Source organism: Urocampus carinirostris, chromosome 3 (assembly GCF_059441175.1).
Source record: "Urocampus carinirostris isolate Australia breed hairy pipefish chromosome 3, RoL_Ucar_1.0, whole genome shotgun sequence".
NCBI lineage: Eukaryota > Metazoa > Chordata > Actinopteri > Syngnathiformes > Syngnathidae > Urocampus > Urocampus carinirostris.
In genome coordinates, this window is record NC_142351.1 from 52,248,224 (window position 1) to 52,267,693 (window position 19,470).

A 19,470-nucleotide genomic window follows, 5' to 3' on the forward strand; every position below is an offset into this window, starting at 1 on the left:
ATTTTGTTTTTATTCTACCTAGTCTTTTTGTGAATAAATAGTTGCCACACTGTGTATGAATGGTTTATTATCGCTTAAAGCCCCAATGTGTAATATTCGACCACTAGATAGCACTGTGATCCACGGCAGAGTGCGCCAGTGATCCACGGCAGAGTGTGGAGGATGCCAGACAAACAGCACGGACATAAGTAGGGACTCCGCAGTATTAAAAAAAAAAAAACACATTTCTCAGGATCTTTTTTTATAAAGAATATTTTATATTTCATAAATTTAACATTAGTATAGTATATATAGCGGCATGGTGACTAGGTGGTTGGAGTCCTAGGGTTCAATTACAGCTTCGGCAGCCTCTCTGGCAGCGTTTGCATGTTCTCCCTGTGTCTGCGCGGATTCCCTCAGGGCACTCCGGTTTTCTTCCACATTCCAAAACTTGCATGTTAGGTTTATTGACTGATCTTAATTGTCCCTAAATGAGAATGAGTGAGTGAGTTGTCTGTTTCTGTGTCTGGCAACCATTTCGGGGTGTTGGAATTAAATATCAAAATTTACCGTTTACCTAATTGTTCGAATGAGTTATCTGACTCCATTAACCAAACACAACCTACATTCACCTAACAATGTATGCGCGCTCGTTTCTTGAGGGTAAAATGAACAGGAAAGTCGACATTTGCACACCGGGGCAGATTTATTTTCCCTAACAATTTAACTAAGTGTACTCCATCTAAGACTGCCGAAGTGACGTTGGAGTCTGTGGGAAGCCTTCTTCTGAAGTCCTTTAGCTCTCTCTTCTTGGCCCACGTCTCCCCGCAAGATGGCGTCTCATGGGCGTGCCAAGGAATTGTTTGCGCGCCTTGATGCCTCGTTTCCCAAAACGACGCCTGCGTCAACAACGTCTGGATGTGCTGATGTGTGTGATCAGCAGTACGTCTCGTTCCTGTCGTTCCTGTAAACAACATCTTCCACCAGCCTGCCCTGACCTTGTACATTGAACTAAAGCACAGTATTACATTAAACTGAATATTTCGTAGTGAATCGTATAAAATCCTTTTATAGTCAAAATGTATAAAATCTTTTAGGGGTGTCCCATGTCCACTGCCTGAAGACAGCTGGGATGGGCTCCTGCACCCCCTGTAAACCTACTGAGGATAAGTGGCGCAAAAAAAAGATTGATGGGTTATAGTTTATGTATTTTGTACCACAGGCACCAAATACTACACATTATTCCTTTAAAAATGGGATTTAATCTTAAAAAAGGGTATTTAGTTGACAGGTATCATCACTTGGGCAGAAGACGTGTCATTGGAAAACATTTTGGCAGTAGTGGAACCCCAATGCTATTATGGGGTGTTAATGAGGAATCCAATTTAGTATGGGATTTTTTTCTGTATATGTTGTACAGGTCATGTTCCAACTTCCACATTTATCAAGGTTTGTTGATGCAGGGCAATGGTTGCAATAAAGAAGCCCTGCCCCCTTCAACTCCTCCCACTCCTTCATTTTTATCTTGCCCCTCCTTTTCTCTGAGGGACCCACAACATTGCAGACGTACAAGCGCGTGCAGCTCCATTGTCAAGTCTCCAGGTGAGTTCTCTCACTCACATCCGCAGACCATTAAAACAAGAGTAAAATTGCACATAAAAATGCTACATTTCAAACACATGCGGGAGATGTTCTGCCTCCTAAAGACTGAAGTGCACATCGAGGGTGACAATAGAATGCTGACTTTGATGTCTTTGCCGAGATACATTAGCGTTTTTGAAGTTTGCTACAACTTAATGAGCATTGTATTATTATCGACATTAATAAAGACGGGATACTTCCTGCAATGGATTTTAAAGGGACATTTTGACAAAGTGGCGTGGGAGGCTTGTGAAAGCAGCAAGACTTTCTAATCCATCCCTTATGTAAGACAAAAGAGGCCAGCGGCGCAAACAAGTGCTTGCTGGCTCATCCTCTTCCTAATCCGCCCCTAATTCGCATCCTGGTGGGACGTCTCCAATTAGGGCCCATACCAAGGGCGCTTTTCTCATAATCATTGTCACCAGGCAGATGAAAGCAGGCTGATCATGGTGTTGAATTTGTCAAATGTTCCAAACACTTCCACTCCACCTAAAATGACAGTTTTGTTTTAAAAACCAAAGCTTCCATGGCATTTTGGATAATTTTCATGCGAGCTTTGCATTGGGTTTAAAACGTTAGGGAATCTCCATTGTTTTTTTTTTTCCTGATTGGGGGCGGCAGTGGCTCAGGAGGTAGAGCGCTCGTCTTGGAATCAAGGGGTTGCAGTTCGAATCCCGGCTCCTCCGTGTTACATGTCGAAGTGTCCTTGGGTAAGACACTGAACCCCTAATACCCCCAATAAGCAGGTTAGCGCTTCACATGGCTGCGACGGCCCCTATTGGGAAATGTGAAGCACACTGTAAAGCGCTTTGGGAAGTCTTGACTTGAAAACCGCTATATAAAAATGCAGATCAAATGGATTAAAAAATATTAAAAGGTCAAAAATATTACTTTGAAACGTGAAGCTTGTACTGATCTCATAGGGTCCCTCTGGTAAAAGAATGACTCAAAAAAAAAACGTTTTCTTGTCTTGTATCTTAAAATATAAATTAAATAAATGCGGTTACTCCTTTTGAATAAAAGCATCAACAGACAGGTAATCCTCCGTTTTAGAAGAAAGTCCATGCAATTCGAAAGAAAAGACTAAATGGCTTGACTTGCTGTTAGCTTGCTGATACTACCACAAATTATATTGTTTGGGGCTGAGGTATGCGCCAAATCAGAATCCCTGGTCTCACTATTGCCCCCTAACATGAGGCTAGAGAATTGTATGCCTCTCTGCATCTACAGACGCTCAGCTCAGTAATAGGTTACATATTATTCATATTAATGATATTTGTAATGTGAAATTCCGCAATTTTGGACAAAAAAATCCGTAAAATTGTGAGGTTAACCCTCGTGTTGTTCCTATTTTGAGGACCTTGTTTAAAAAAAATAAACTTTTGTATACAACTTATACGCAAATGTAAATAAAAACTGCATATAATTTTTTCATACGGTTGGGACTTATCCAGGAAAATTCACAACATTTAAAGATAATCAATTGTCTTTTATTGGATTTTTCTTCGGGTTTCCAACAACTCAGTGGCGGGTCATTTTGACTCGACCAAAGGAGAGTTAAATGCATAAGAACTTTTAACACTGTATAAATAAAACTAATATATTTTATATTTCCATGTTGCTTGGTGAGGCGCATCCTCAGCTGCCTCCCCTGACTGTACATAGCAATTGTACGTGCAATTGACTTACTCTAATTCACGAGTAAATTGGCAGGTGGCCTTTACAAATTTTGAAGCTCCTGTTAACATCCGCCAACATCTTCTGTGTGGTCCCGAAACGACCACCTGATTGCCGGGTCTGGGCCGAGTCATGTAAAAGTGTGTGTGCGTTTGTGTCTTTGTGGCAGGAGAAGAGTAAGCATTTGTGCGGCTTGACGGCATCATGGGCCGCCAGGAGGCTCATGACTTGTGCAAAAAGCAGACGCAAGACATCCGCCAGATTTTTGATTTCCTGGAAGAGTTGGGATCGTAAGTGCAAGCAACTCACACAGAGAACAAACCAAGACATATGTCACACATGCAGTAATAATGCTCTCAATTTTCTGTCAAATTCCCTAGCAAGTTGTTAAAAACATACACTTCCAGTCAGTAGCTGCACCAGGGGGCAACCAGGGGTGGCCACGCCCCATCCTATAAATTTGTTGGCCACCCCGCATGCCAGTGTATGGTTATAGCACCAGTTATGCATTTCATCCCAAACGTACAGACAGCCTAGTCATTCCTCCTCACCTTCACAGTAGTCCCCCCTATCTGCCCGGGTAATTTTTTTTCCCCCCAACCAAGTTTTTTTGTGTCACATCAACTTTGTGTTGGGAAATATCCTGTTGATATATGATAATGTAATATGATATAATGTACACCTTATTCCTAATATATACATAATACAATAATACTTCATTTGCGGTCCCTTCTCAAGGTTTCTTCATATTCCTCATGCTGAAGTTCTGAGTTTTTCCTCGCCCTCGTGTAGGTTTTAGATCAGGGGAGGGTTTATTTAATAGTCTGTACAGCCCTTTGAGACTTCTTGTGTTTAAGGGCTATACAAATAAACCTGACTTGAATTGTTGTGGAACTCAAAATGTTGACTGGACAATTATGGAGTACGCACATTAAATCATGACACTACAAAAAAGTATATCAGTAGCAGTGTCCTTAAACAGTTTACCCCTGACTCAGTTCAATTACATTAAATCGTGGCTTATAGTTTTGATGTTCCACCCCAAGATTTAAAGTAGCCCCATCTGGCCACCACTATGAAAAATCATTGATGGAGCCACTGCTTGTAAGAGGCAAACATGTCACAGAAACCTCAACTTCATTCGTTTTGTCCTCCTCGTGGAAATGACATTGTAGCACAGCTGCTGTTCCCGCGGTCTCCCGTTTAGCCCAATTCTGAAGATGAGAAGCCAGGAGCAAACGGAGCTTGTTACATCTGAAGTTCACCTGCAAGTGACCCCCTTTTCCGTGACGTCGGTGACGGAAGAGGCCCTAATCCGTTGTCTGGGACGGCGCTTTCCACACGCGGCTCAACATGCTCTCTGAGCCTCCTTGCTCGCGTCCTTGCATGTGAGCGTATGAAAGAAAGAGGGAAGGAGGGATGAACAGAAGGCAGAAATGAATGACAGAAAAGGGGTGAAAAGAAGGAGGCAAAGAAGGATGAAAGGAAAGGAGCAAGAAAAAGTGGAAAAGGAAAAGCAAGTAGCAAGAAAAGGGAGAATGAGGAAAAAAGGAAGCAAACAGAGGGATACAAGGAAGGAAGGAAGAAAATGTGGAAATGGAAAGAAGTAGAAAAGAAGAAGAAAGAAGGTTTAAAGGGAGAAAGAAAGCTGGAAAAGAAGGAAGCAAGAAATTAGGGGGGAAGGAAAAACGAAGGAAGTAAAGAAAGACTACCAAAACTAAGGTAGGAAAGGTGGAAAAAGAAAAGTGAGAAAGGCAAGGACAGAAAATGTATGAAAAGAAGAAAGGAAAGGTTGAAAGCATAGCAGTAAGCAAAAGTGGAAAAAGAAAAGAAAAAGCAAGTTGCAAGAAATATATGAAGCAAAAAGAAGAAAAAACATTCGAATAAAAGGAAGGAAGGAAAGGTGGAAAAGAAGAAAAGAAAATGTGCAGAAGGAAGAAAGTAAGAAGGGTACGGAGGGAGTAGCAAAGTTAATAAATAAGGAAGCAAAAAAATAAAGAAGGGAGGAGGGAAGGAAGGAAAAGGGATTACAAGGAAACTAAGTTAGAAAGGAACTAAGGAAGGAAAGGTGGAAAAAGAAAGGGATGAAAAGAAGGAAGCAATGAAGGATGCAAGGAAAGGAGTAAGAGAAAGTGGAAAAGGAAAGATGGCAAGAAAGATATGAAGTGAAAAGGAGGAACAATGGAAACAAACAAAGAAGCATAAAAGGAAGGAAGGAAAAGTGTAAAAGAAGAGAATAAAACGTGTAAAAGAAAGAAAGGGGAGCAAGGAGGAAGAAAGAAAGGAGGTTACGGAGGGAGAAGGGAAGTTAGAAATGAAGGAAGCCAAAAAAGAATGAGGGAGGGAAGGAAGGAAAAGGGAAGGAAGCAAAGAATGATGAGGGAACTAAGGAAGGAAAGTTGTAAACAGAAAAGGGATAAAAGTGAGTAGGGAGATAGTAACAAGAAAGGAATGAAGGGAGAAGGAAAGATAGAAAAGAAGAAACTCTCACAAGCTCTCCTGGGAACTCACATTATCAGATAAAAGTAAGGATCTCAATGAACAAGAGACTTAGTTTAAAACTGCACACAGCTGGATTTTGAAGGTTATTTGATAAGACGAGGCTGACGCATGAGAAGAAGGCCTTTGCTGGGAAAATACTCATATGAAAGGATACAGCAAGTAGTAAATCTCTTTTCAAATATGTCTATGAAAATAAGTGAATTTATAAAGACCAAATGAATACTGTTATTATTGAAGTAATGCTGTGATTGTTAAATAACAAACGGAATAGAGCTGGAAAACTCATGTTATGGGTAATAATCTAACAGTTGCCACATCTAATGTCAATGACAGAGACAATTCTAATTTTAAGTTTCCCTTTTGTGTTCCAGGGGGGCCTTCTCTGAGGTTTTCATGGTGAGGGAGAAGAAAACGGGGCGAACGTTCGCAATGAAGTGCATGAAGAAGAAGCAAAGCGTGGACGCCTCCCTGGAGAACGAGATCGCTGTGCTCAAGAGGTGGGTGGCCTGCTACCCGCCTGGTCATGGTCCACTTCTGTGTTGGCAAATTGGACTGTTACACAAAAATATTTTGGTCTATCATTTTACCCTATGTAGGGCTTTTCATACCTGTCAAGCTCCAGGGCTCCATGCCCTTACAAACTGTCGTATTTTCCCTTACAAAATACAAAAAAATCTTACACCATATTTTTTTTAAACGTGTTTATTTATGAAGTTTAACATGTTATATTGTACATGTGTTTCGTGATATCATATATATTGTTCATTAACATTTTGTTGTGAGATACTGAGTTGCTCGACATGAATGAGGTTCACTATAAAAAAAGTTCAAAAATTAAGTATCTTGGACATTCACTGTAGTAGGAAAAATACATGCAAACATAATTAAGTAGAATTTTCTTATTCAAATTATTAATTTATATTCTGGATTAAATTATTGTTGGTAATATACTGATTAAAGGGATAACGGCAACCTTTTTTCATTTTCTCCTTTTATACTTCCTTTTTTTCTTAACTTCTTTATACAACATAATAATTCGTAATATAATGCATCAAAGCAAGTGAGCCGTTTGAAAGCCGGCTCAACTCTTTAATGAGTTGAGCCGAAAAAGCCGGTTATCTAAAAAGAGACGGACTTCCTTTCACTACACAACTACCACGGAATAATGCATGATGGGAAATCCCCAGGCGGCAGACGCATAAGCACAGTAGCTTGGTTTGCAACGGGGAAAAAAACGAGATAGAGGCTACCGCGGCAAACTCGCTTGACTTGATTGATTTGCCGGTACCCATAATTGACAAATTTGCGTTTTTCCGTACAGATTTTCTTGTTCGTCATACAAGTCTTAAAATGCCTAATAAACGTACTTTGTACGACAAAAACATACAGGTTGACAGGTATGGGTTTTTGCTGAATTTTAAAACATGTTGGGTCGGGGTGGAAACTACGTTTTTCCAGTTATTGTATTGACCAACAGAGGATGCCAGAGGTCCACCACAATTTTTTTTGGTCTTTTTTTTTGGGCGACAGGTATTGGTCTTGTTTTTTATGTCAAATTCTCAAGTCTTTCTGGGGGGCAGAATTCGGTACATACATTTTTATTTTAGTTATAAGTTATTAATTTTATAGTTCATCTATTTTGATAAGAATTATTCATCTTAAAATTGTTTAAACAGAAATTACTTTTTCCTACGTGTTTGAATCAAGACCTGGTTCGCAAAACGGGACGGGTAAAATAAAGTGCTATAGTTGAGCAATTCTGTTAATTAATGTCTAGGAATCTTCCTCAGTCTGAAAATATAACGTTTTTATTGTTCTGTTGCTGAACAGAATCCAGCATGAGAACGTCGTGGGGATGGAGGATTTTTACGAAAGTGACACACATTTTTACCTGGTCATGCAACTGTGAGTTGAAACATGCTCCAATGGTCGCAGACGTTGACTGACATCCATGTTTTAAGTATGTTCATGTGCATGTTTGTGTATTCGTACGTGTTTTTGTGTCCAGCGTGTCCGGCGGCGAGCTGTTTGACCGCATCCTGGATCGCGGCGTGTACTCGGAACGGGACGCCAGTGACGTTATCCGTCAGGTTCTGGAAGCCGTCCGCTACTTGCACGCCAACGATGTCGTGCACCGCGACCTCAAGGTAACCGAAACCTCTTCACTTGTAAATTTAGGATTTTACATTTATTCATGTGATATGCTGGACGGTACTGAAATTACCATCCAACTCAACAGTTAAAGTTCTTAATCGTGTCTCTCGGCTCAATGCTTAAATGAACGTTACCACGTTAAACCCCAGTGTTGGGCATGGTACTGAAAAATAGTAATCAATTACAGTTACTAGTTACTTCATTTAAAATGTAACTCTGTTACGCCCCAGATTACTAACACCACTGTATACAGTATACTCCAAGGAAGCCGACCCCCTAAACTGCTTTAAAATAGCCATCAATAGTAGGAAACGTCGACACCAACCAGTGGAAGCAGTAAACCCTTCATATTTCTTGGTTTGTGCAATCCTAGGAGCTTGCAAACGAACACTTAGCTGAGATACTCCATATCCATTTTGCTTCTGGGCTTCAAACAATCGAAGATGTCCTCCATTTTTTGTCTTTTGTCTTTTTCTGCCCAAGACATTTTCTTTTTTTGGTGTGATTTTAAAAATAATTTTACAAATGAAATAATTTTTTTGGGACTGTAAATTCTGTGCTCATGTTCTTCCCATTGATCTCCCATTAGTTTATTGTTTCTGTATAAGCCAAGCCCCCTCACATTCGCTACTGGTGACATAAAACCAAATATGCGTATACAAGCTGACCCTCTGATTTGAGTATTTTATTGTCTAGTTGTAAATTTGGCTTAGATGCAAGTACCGTATGTTCGGCGCACTGGATTATAAGGCGTTCCCCCCAAAAATTGTGTTTTGTCATATATTTTGCATATATAAGGCGCACCGGACTATAAGGTGCTACAGTAGGAACGTCAACAAAACAGTCAGATAGGTCAGTCAAACTTTATTAAGCCTGAATACATTATGAAGCAAATATGTGTCTCAGACACGTACTGACACGGTGTCTGTACGATGTCCCCAGCCACTGAAATATGTCATGCAACATATCATTAGGAAGCTTAAATTCTTGGAAATTAAAATATATTCATCACATAAACATCCCGATCAGTCTGAAACAGATAGCAAAATATATAAAGCCGGGATACTTCACCAAAGACGTCGTCTTGCAGCCAACACATTCGATAATAAAATGCAACCATGGTCCCCTTACGTCCGTAAGTGTAGTGAATCCAACAGTGTAAAATATTTATGTATCCAAAACATGTGAAATAGCTGACAAATATTGAAAAATCCGCCAAAAAGCATATCTGCTTTGATGGAGGTTGCTTGTTGCTAGCTGTCTGCTTAACCCCAAAAATCATGTTTACAAATCAACAGATTAGTAAAATTATTTTCTCTAGGCAACCTTACTTGTTATTCACATCTTTTTCAGCCAACTACAGTTTTGTTTTACCCCGCTTTAGCCAATAGGAGCCCGTAAATGCTAAAAAGGACCCGCCTCCTTTAACTTGAGCCAATATTGACCGATTCAAATGATGATTGACACATTGCTTAGGAAATGAAACGCCCGTATATACAGCCCTCGCATGCACCGCACACTTCCTCTTTTACGGGGAATTATCGAGTTGGCGAATGCTTACCGTAGTTGGGAGATCTGTTGCAATATTGATTCATTTATAAGGCGCACTGTATTCAAAGGCGCATCAGCTTTTAAAAATATTTCAGGCTTTTAGGTGCGCCTTGAAATGGGGAAAATACGGTTTATATATGCTAGGGAGAATATCTGCATAAGGAGAAATTCATCCTTCTCATACTCTGTGCTTGAGACAGCACCACCCACAACTCTACTCAGTTGTGCTTTGTGAGTAAATAGAAACATGCCCACAAACATGTGACCTTAGAATTATTCAGCAGTGGTAAAAGCTCGCAACTCGCAATCTGCATTTCACAAATAATGCAGTCAATAGAATTTGACGCCGTTTTTTGTTTCTGTGTAGCCGGAGAACATTTTGTACTTCAGCCCGGAGGAGAACTCCAAGGTCATGATTAGCGATTTTGGCCTGTCCAAGTTGGTGGACGAGGGGATCATGTCCACTGCCTGCGGCACACCAGGATACGTTGGTATGAAAAACTCAACCTTATAGTCGAGGAAAAGTCAAAGTATTTGAACAAAAAATGACTTTGGGACAGCAAATTTGTCTACATGGTCTTTGTGTAAAATCGATTTTAGCACTGACATGAATCCTACAAAGAAAATCACGACTGATTATGTTCAGTATTTAGTTGAAACACTTAAAAATGGGACCTGCGGCCTGTAGCCTCCCTGTAAATGAAAATATCTTGATGGTTCTTCAGATTCCTGCATTGTCAATATTTCTTAGACATGTACTTGCAGCACTTAACTTCAAAGGGAAGTATGTATTATTTTGTGCTTCTTCTCCTTTTCTTCTCGTTTTTTCCCCTTCCTTTTTTCTGCGGTTTTTTTCCCTTTTAAATGTTTTCTATTTTATTATTTTTTTCTTTCTTCCTTAATATTTCCCCTTTTTCTCTTTTTCTTTTTTTTTGCATCTTTATTCTTTTTCTGTTCATTCCTAATCTTTTTTCCTTTTTAACTTATTTCTTTTTTATATTTTTCTTCATTTCCCTTCTTATTTTTCTTGCTTTTGTCTATTTTCCCTTTCTCTTTGTCTTTCTTTTTTCCTCTAAAGTTTTTCCCCTTTTTTCTTTTCTTATTTTTGTTTCCTTCTCCACTATTTTCATCTTTTTTCCTTTCTTTTTACTTTCTACATGGAAGTCTGGGAATAAAACTAAGAAAGATTGTGGAGTTCGGTCACTAAGAGTCTTGTATTCTTACTTGTGCTTTTAAGCATTCATTTTCATTTGCACCACACAATACAGCGACATTTAATGAAAAAAAATTCCACACTGTCCCTTTAAGTTTCTTCCTTTTACTGCATATGAATGAATGAATATGTCATTAGTATAATTCGTATGCATTTCCCTGCTTGCAGCTCCTGAGGTGTTGGCCCAGAAGCCATACAGCAAAGCAGTTGACTGCTGGTCCATCGGCGTCATCACGTACATATTGTGAGTGTGGGCATGTTCTCTAATTGCCATGATTTGCGCCAACTCTATTTGTACAGTAATGCGTTGGTGAGCTCGGGCAATTTTTTGTAGTGTCTTGTGATGCTTGGTAAAACCTTGTTATATGCAAACATGCTGGTTGGCGATGAAAAAAGACATTGTTGACGTGAGTCGGATGACGATTTTATTTCTAGTCAATTATGGTGCTGATTTCAATAGCACAGTTTTATCTCATTAATGATAAGATAATTTATGATACAATTTTACCTTTTTTAGAGATAAAATTGTCTCTATTGTCATTGATAACAATTCAATGAAGATTGTTTACAACAAGACTAATCGTGGAACTTGGGCTTGACTTGTTAAAAAAACGTAATCTGAGTCAAACGAGTTGCGGACGTCTCAACGATTTCGTTCTGACGGATTTGCTCCAAAAAATGCTTCGAACGTTTGAATTTTCAGACTATGCGGCTATCCTCCGTTCTACGAAGAGAGCGAAGAGCGGCTCTTCTCCAGGATCATCCGAGCGCAATACGAATTCGACTCGCCCTTCTGGGACGACATCTCCCAATCGGGTAAGCTGAGCCGGGTAGAGCTGACTGTCACGTGTGCCTTGCGTGAACCCGGTACTTTCTCTGGACACAGCCAAAGACTTCATCCAAAACATGATGCAGAAGGATCCCTTAGCACGGTACACGGCTGAACAGGCGCTCAGGCACCCCTGGTGAGTGCACAAGCTTCCTATCACTCCAATTGAAAACCGCTGACCCGAACAAAAAAACTGCATGTCAAATGTTTTTCCCGTCGTGGCCGATGTTTTTCTTAAAGCTCACAGAAATTATTATCCTTTTTCGACAATACAGACGCTCCCCTACTTAGGACCATTCACTTCCGTAAAACGGTGGATACGAACATCTTTTTTCAGGATGTCAAAAAATATCCGAACATTGCTGTAAGTTAGTTATTGTGTGCACCTTTTTAAGAGTAGTGCTTCTTTCTGCCGCTAACGGCGTGTGGCGCTGTGAGAGATCACCCAGCATCCACCCCGAAAAAAGAAATCCGCCCTCCTCTTCCTAGTTCGTGTATAAACATTTAATACTGTATCTCCAGCCCGCTAACAACTTTGACATTTTGATTGTTTAACATCTCATGTATCCATTCAATAAAGTTGGTGTAAAGTGTAAAGAAGAGGCAAGCCATTTGTTTTGAAATTAAAGTGGAATAAGAAAGCTTGATGCGGTTGAGAAAATGGTTGGATCGCTTCTTTTTCTTCCACACTACCACAATGGACCTCTTAAAGCTCATCTTCCAAAAGTAAGTTAAACTTAACTTTATTTATCTTTATAGAGCATATTATTTTATGAAATGTTAATTATATAATATAAAACAATACAGGTTACTCATACAAGCCTTAAACCTATTTCTATAAACCTTAAACATACAAATTATAGCACTGAGGCAACTTACGAACGATTGTCCGGAACCTATCTCATTCGCAAGTCGGGCAGGGTCTGTATCCAAAGTCTTGTTTGTGTCCTGAAACTTACCCACAATGCCTTTGTCCTTTCCCAGGATCGTGGGAAAGACGGCCCGTTGCCACGACATCTACTCTTCGGTCAGCGTGCAGATTCAAAAGAACTTTGCCAAGACCAAGTGGAAGGTCGGTGTCTTCTTTGAAGTTCTTGATCGCACCTGCTCTCCTTTGGGCAGTTCTCTGGCATCAACACTTTACTCAATGTCACTGATCTTATATAAGATTTTTTCTTGAGGGTGTGTGTGTATTATTATCTTTTTAATTTTCTAGGATTTTTTCTATCAGTGTGAGGACCAGTAGTTCTTGTTCATTTCTAGAAGCCAGTTCAGTCTTGATATTCGAGTTTAGGTTGGATTTTTGTTGGATAAGACAATTGGTTGTGATGCCTAAGTCTAGGATAACATAGTTGTTTTCTTGAGAACGTTTACGACAATGGCAAAAGATTTTTACGATGTCATTGCTGTAAACTTTATACTGGATTTTAGACATTGATGTCAGAAAACATGACAAAGGAGCATTATGGTCACAACACACGTAGCAGTGTGTTTTTCACAATTAGCGGATATATAATAATAAAATGAGCTTTCGTACGTTAAAGTAAGGTTGATTCTTTATTGTTTTTTACCCTCCATACAAATGCAATCTTTGTTGACGTTGTGAAACTGAAAAAAAATATATAAAGTCAATTTTCCGCTACATTGTCATTGTTAAGGTTAAAACTTGTGATTGTATTAGGATGAAGAAAGAACACACACGGAGATTAGGTTTTTGATAGCCCTTCCATCGGAGGCGCGTCCCACCTGAGATTTTCTCCTGGATCTGCTTCCAAGATCGGTTCAGGAAGGAATCGCCCAACCCCAATGGCTGGAGACTCATTTATTGAAAACACAGGCATAAAACAACATATCTGATTGGCCTAAGCAAGATCACTATAATACAAGAAACAAATCTCATTTGTTTAGACAAAAATCACATGTTTAAATGAAGCAAATAATGCTGGTCGCTAGATGGCTTGTGAGCAGTAAGGAAAGTGAAACTTTGTAACACAAAAGGTACAATGCGTCACTGTCGAGTGAAAGGAATGGAGAAAAGGAAGGCAAGCTCTTCCCCAGATTTCCTGGCAAATCACACGGAGGGACACAGCCCTCAAATTATTCTCAGCAATGCATTTCCGACAGAATGAGAATCACGATTGTAGTCTGTATTCTGCGTTTAACAAAGAATATTGATTGTCGGGATTATAACAAAACAAAAACGAGTTCACATTCACGCAAAGGGGGGCGAGATCCCAAAGGGAAGTAGAAATCAACAACGAGAGTAGCCAAATACACTCGATGTCGCTACTGTATCTAAAATAAAAATGATAATCAACTTGAGTAGCTTTTGGTCAGAGTTGATTTGAGATTTGATGGAACCCTGTATAAAATACATTAGCATACAAAGCTAATCTAAGTGTTTTACAGTTGCAATAATGACATGCCTTCCAATGAGCAATGCGTACAGGTAATCCAACCACCTACAAAGAACTGGTAAGCATCCAGACTTTTATAAGCTTTAAGATCAGCACCGGTGTATGGGGTAACGCCATTAACAATATAGTGCTGCAGATCGTGTGGACTGAAGTTAGGCTTAATGGACAATTTGATGTGTGAATATGTCATTGGGAAGACCGTAAAGGTCGGTAGCTTGCCCCGCTAACAGCACTTTGTGATTTCCAACCTTATTTGACAGTTGCACAAAATTCGTTTGTCTCGTCATTGGCAATGGTGTTGAATAGCATAGCTTTTGTTGTTGTTGTCTACCGTTTACTGGCCTCACCCTCTGTTTACTACTTGCCGTCCGTCATGGTGTTATCAATTGGTCAGGTTATGTATGTGCAAAGGGTCAATATATACATGCCCTGTGACCAGGCTAAACCAATTAAGTAAGAGCAACAGAAACATCAAAATCCAGCGGTTCTAAACATAATTGTGTTCTGAAAATGACTGTATTCAGCAATGGCAGAAATACTAGTGGAGATATGCCATGACAAGGAGTGTGAAACTTGAAAATGAAATGCATTCTGTGTTGCTAGCAAGCATTCCACGCGGCTGCAGCCGTCCACCACTTGAGGAAGCTGCAATTGGCGCACTCCGTCGCCCTCCGTGCACCAGAGGTTGATACAAGCATCCCCGACATCAACGTAATCCAGGTCCGGGCTGAGTCTCAGCATCCCGAGGCACGTCTCGAGAAACCGGGTACAGGCGTAGAAGCTGCGTTGGGCAAGCACATCATGAGCCTACCAGCAAGCCAAGTGGATCTCAGATGCCATTCCCACCCGCTGAAGGCCGCTCACAGCCACAGCGCGGCACATGCGCCCTCCATCGCCCAGACGGGGAAGTCCGTCTACCACTCGGAGCCGGCCAACCTCAACGGGTGCGCGTAGGCTACCTGCCTGTCTGGCCTCCTGCCTGGTGTGAGCTCACCTGACCCTACGTCTCCTTGCTTCTTTCCAGGTATGGCAAAACCAGAAATGGAAGGAGTCTCCAGACCAACGTATGCGCTGTCATGTGAAGCCAGAAAGACCTTTCCTTGTGTACACTTTTTGGGGTAGGTGTTGAGTTGTTTTAATGCCCTTCCCTACACTTATTCCTTAACACTGTGCTGGGGTACAAATCCTTCATTTCTGTCAAACTCGTTTTAGCTCAGGGGGCCACATGGTAGGAAAACCATTCTCAATGCTGTTCACATTGCCAGGACAAGATCGTTGGTTACCTTAAACAGGGCTGTGGTAAGCCCTGATTCCCGGCTGCATACATTTAAAAAGATTATTTTCAGTCAGAAAATCATTCAGCTGCTGTGCCACAACTTTTACAGGTTCTTCAGAAGGAAAGAGCAGGTTTGAAATAGGTCTGTAATGACATAGGCTTTCTGGGTCAAGGTTAGGTCCTTTAAGTACAGGTTTAGTGACAGTGGACTTAAAAACTGCTGGAACAAAACCTGTGGACAGGGTATGTTGATAATATTTAAATTTGAAGGTCCAAAGACACCAAAAACAGTTTTAATCAGCGAGGGTCATAGGGTTGATATTATAAAATTGTGTTTTCCTTCACCAAGAATTGATCTCTTGTAGTGTCTATCAACTGTGCAATTGGCAAATGAAAGCAAAACAATTTCAATGATTTCCACTACAGTTTATTTAATTCAGGGACACTTATACAGAATGGAAAGTGACAAAAATAGCAAACACTCTTTTAAATGATTTAAGTGTTTTTATTCATTTTTTGGGGAATTATTTTTTATAATGAGTATGTTAACCTAACGAGCGAGTTGTCTGTCCCTGTGTGCCCTGCGATTGGCTGGCAACCAGTTCAGGGTGTCCCCTGCCCACTGCCTGATTATTGCTGGGATGGGCTCCAGCACCCCCGCGACCCTACTGAGGATAAGCGGTGCAGCTGGTGAGATGAGATGTTAACCTAAACATGGGAACTACTCTGTTGGGGCTACAGCTTTATCTGAAATGACACCCAGGTGCTACATTTAAAAAAAAAAGTATTTTTCATATTGCCTTAAACAGCGCGTTCATGACTTTTATTGAAGTAAAATAACAACTGGCTGGGTTTCCTTAATATTTGCTGGTCAATTAATGGTAGTCAGCAAATATAAATATAGTGGGAGCTTTGTGAGTGGCGCCTGGCTTTGGCAACGTCCAGTGGACATATTTAAAATTGCAAATAATTATTTGACTCCATTCAGCAATTTTTTCTCTTGTGATTCTCTCAGCATTGTCTCATGGGCCAAATAATATATTATTACCTTCCCAAACATTTTTGCACAGCACATCCAGCAACAGCTTACCAGGCTACATTAAAAACAATAGACGGCTAGCTTTTGTGCCTTTTGTGATTGGTCAACAGTGTTGTGCACATTACTTTCAAAAGTAATTGGTTATAGTTACTCACTACTTCTTCCAAAAAGTAACTGAGTTAGTAACTGAATTTTTCTATAATAAAAGTAACCAGTCACCAGGTAGAGTAGCTATTTAACTACTTCCGTTACTTTAAAAAGAAGTTGTATGTCAAAGAATTTGAAATTCTCTTTGCGAATACAAAACATCGCAGTCATGTCTTTGACCAGAGTTTACTTGAAGGGTATGGGAATTTCGACTATTTGTAGAGAGGTTTTCATTTTTTGCGTGGGTCACTAAAAAGATTTGGTCCCAAACGGCTCTTCAAGTTGTTTTGGTTGCTTTATTCCCTACAATACCAATAAAATGAAAAACAAAAAAAACAAAGAATAATACAATAACAAAAGGAAAAAGAGAGATGAAAGAAGAAATAAACAAACATTTTATATAAACACATTAACTCTGAACACAGGAAATATAAACAAAATATTCATAAATCGACCAAATAGGATAAAATACAGAAGAATTTTAACCTTTCTATGCTCAACAAATTTAAAGTCAACACATAATTCCCCAAAAACGCATATGGGCCAATCATAAGATTTGTAGGAAACTGGCTCCCTTCATTCACTTCCTTAGAGACGTTTCGTTTGTGAACGACACGAGTCGGGTCAAAACTTAGCCCACATTCGCCCTTTTAAATAAATAATGTATGCCCAGAATGGCGTCACTATTTCATCCACTTTTCTTTTGGTTCTGGCAGAGCTTGTCCATGGTAACGCCTCTGGTCCGGCGCGTCACACAATCTGTTGTCAAAGTTTAGTGTCCGGTCTAATTTCTTTTTTTTTTTGTTGCATGACAAAATTAATCCTTGGGAAAAATGTAGACAAAAAGTGAAACTTATAAATGACATATGTCAAAAACAAGTTGATCCTTGCATTTGATAGAATGTCCCAGTTGGGGGCGCCATGATGTGACGAATGACACTGAGCTTCTTTGCGCCCCCTTCAGGTCTGCATCGTTTAGCTCTTTCCTGCCAATAGCGTCCCTCGCTGCAAAGAATGGCGTACGGAGGTCAGTCTTCGGAATTGTCTTCTCGCAGCCTGTGGGAGAGAAGCAATCCCTTGATGCATCAGATGTGGTCATGTTTTATAGTTGTTTTAAGTGCATTATGACACCCCCAAGAAAACAAACAAAAGAAGAGTGCCGAAGCACACATTTGCACAAGCCTAAGGAAAAAACATGCATAGTACTCTCAAATACAAAAAAAATAACAATTACCTACAATTACTCCATTTAAAAATAAACTCAGGAACCCCCCATAATTTACTGACACCCAAAAGTAGGGTGTTACTCAGAATCTGAATCACCTTTATTATCTTTGTGTCACTACAATGAAATTAGGGTTACACTCCAGTTCAAAAGGTATACAGTACAAAAAAATAATAAATGGAAATATATAAAGTATTCACCTCTAAAATAAAAACTACACACAACCGTTATATTGCACTTTTAATCGTTATATTGCACTTAAAACGAGATATTGCACTTTTACTGTGTTCCAGAATTGTGGTTTACTGTGTTCATAGCTTTGGGGAAGCATCTATCCCTCACTATGCTCGTTTGGGCCTTACGCTCGGAAGTAACTGACTACTTACAAATTACCATATCTACCTGCATAGAAGAAAACAAAAACGGATTTGAACTAGCCATATATGAAATGAAATTGAAGAAAACACCAACCTGTGGAAGCAGTTAACCCTTCATATTTCTTGGCTTGTGCATTCTTTAAAGCTTCCAAACAAACTCTTTGCTGAGACACTCCATATCCGTTTTGTCTCTTGGTTTCCAACCATTCAAAGATTCCCTTCTCCATTTCTGGGTACTTTCCCAGACGTTTTTTTCCTTTCTTTTCCCAGTCACAGTGTATTTTAAATTTATAAATGAAAATACCAAAAATCAGCACGGTTTTACCTTAAATTCCGTCTTCACGTTTGCCCTACTGATTTCCCGTGGGTTTGTTGTTCCTGTATAAGTCATGGTTGCTTCCCCACGTGCTGCCTTTCATTCACTACTGGTGACTCAACCCATAAACGCCTATATGGTGACCAACTGATTTTCTTATTTTATTTTACAGTTGTACACCCAGCTTCGATGTGAGTATATAGGGTAGGGAGAATATCTCAATGAGGAGAAATCTGTGCTTTAGACAGGGCCGCCATATCTGTATTCTGTTGTACTTTGTAGGTATATATAAACATGTCACCCTTCAGTATGAGAACAAGTGCATTGTTGAGATTCGGTTCAGCTGCTTCCAAATGTTGACCATGTCCAAACCTTTCTAAAATTGAAAGAGGGGATTTTTAAAGTAAAACTCGAAATAGATTTTGCTAACAAAATGTGAAGTAGTCGTTGACTTCGATCATAAATAAAATAAAACTGTTTGACGTAGGCAGACCTCTATGCAGAAAAATGGCTCTCCTTGCCTATCTCACTAGTCAATCGGTTCAGTTTGTTTTTTCGGGTTGTTGACTTCAATCGTTGTTTGTCTTAGGACTTTTTTTCTTTAAACGTTCAAAAAGCTAAATTGTGTATGTGCTTGCAATTAAAAGGTCATGTAACTCGCAAAAAGAACAAATAAAGTCTGGTGGCAATAACACTATTTCTATGACTCAACTTTCTTTTGGTGTGTCTTCTTCCTTACCACTCGATTTTTCGGGGTGAGGTCTCATTTTTCACAGTGGTGCGTTGTAATAAGAAAATATAAAACTGGTTGATGAGGCACAGTCATTTGGTCAGGCTCCTGGAGGCCAAAAATAGAGCAAAGGTCTCCAGACAAGTGCAACATTTTCCAACTGGGGCTGATCAAGTGCTGACAAAAAAGGCTTTTGGGTTGACAGTTGCCAAGAATGATCCCTTTCCCGGACTTGTTGATGTCTGTGTGCTGCGGCGGGTTGTCTCGGTACACACTTGGACTGCATTTGGTCTCCTCTTAAATTGCAAAATAAGGAATTAAAGTTGACAGCCTTTTATGAGGCTACTTGCGTTTTGCCATTGCGTTGAAATCCCCTCAGGTTCACGTGAAAATATCA

General features: G+C 39.9%; 1 protein-coding gene across 1 annotated transcript; it reads left to right on the forward strand.

Annotated features, from left to right (window-relative positions):
• Positions 1–1,445: 1,445 nt before the first annotated feature.
• Positions 1,446–19,040, forward strand: camk1gb (calcium/calmodulin-dependent protein kinase IGb). Its single transcript, XM_088332369.1, has 13 exons — positions 1,446–1,581; positions 3,467–3,587; positions 6,171–6,296; positions 7,630–7,704; positions 7,808–7,946; positions 9,872–9,995; positions 10,886–10,961; positions 11,421–11,533; positions 11,604–11,682; positions 12,531–12,618; positions 14,567–14,907; positions 14,988–15,081; positions 17,390–19,040. The coding sequence occupies exons 2-12, from the start codon at positions 3,502–3,504 to the stop codon at positions 15,043–15,045; spliced, it is 1,305 nt and encodes a 434-aa protein (XP_088188495.1). The 5' UTR covers positions 1,446–1,581; positions 3,467–3,501; the 3' UTR covers positions 15,046–15,081; positions 17,390–19,040.
• The last annotated feature ends 430 nt before the right edge of the window (positions 19,041–19,470 follow it).

Coding starts and splice junctions, on each gene's coding strand:
- camk1gb (XM_088332369.1), top strand. CDS start 3,502: ATGGGCCGCCAGGAGGCTCATGACTTGTGCAAAAAGCAGACGCAAGAC. Junction 3,588..6,170: donor TTCCTGGAAGAGTTGGGATC/GTAAGTGCAAGC, acceptor TTTGTGTTCCAG/GGGGGCCTTCTCTGAGGTTT. Junction 14,908..14,987: donor GAGCCGGCCAACCTCAACGG/GTGCGCGTAGGC, acceptor GCTTCTTTCCAG/GTATGGCAAAACCAGAAATG.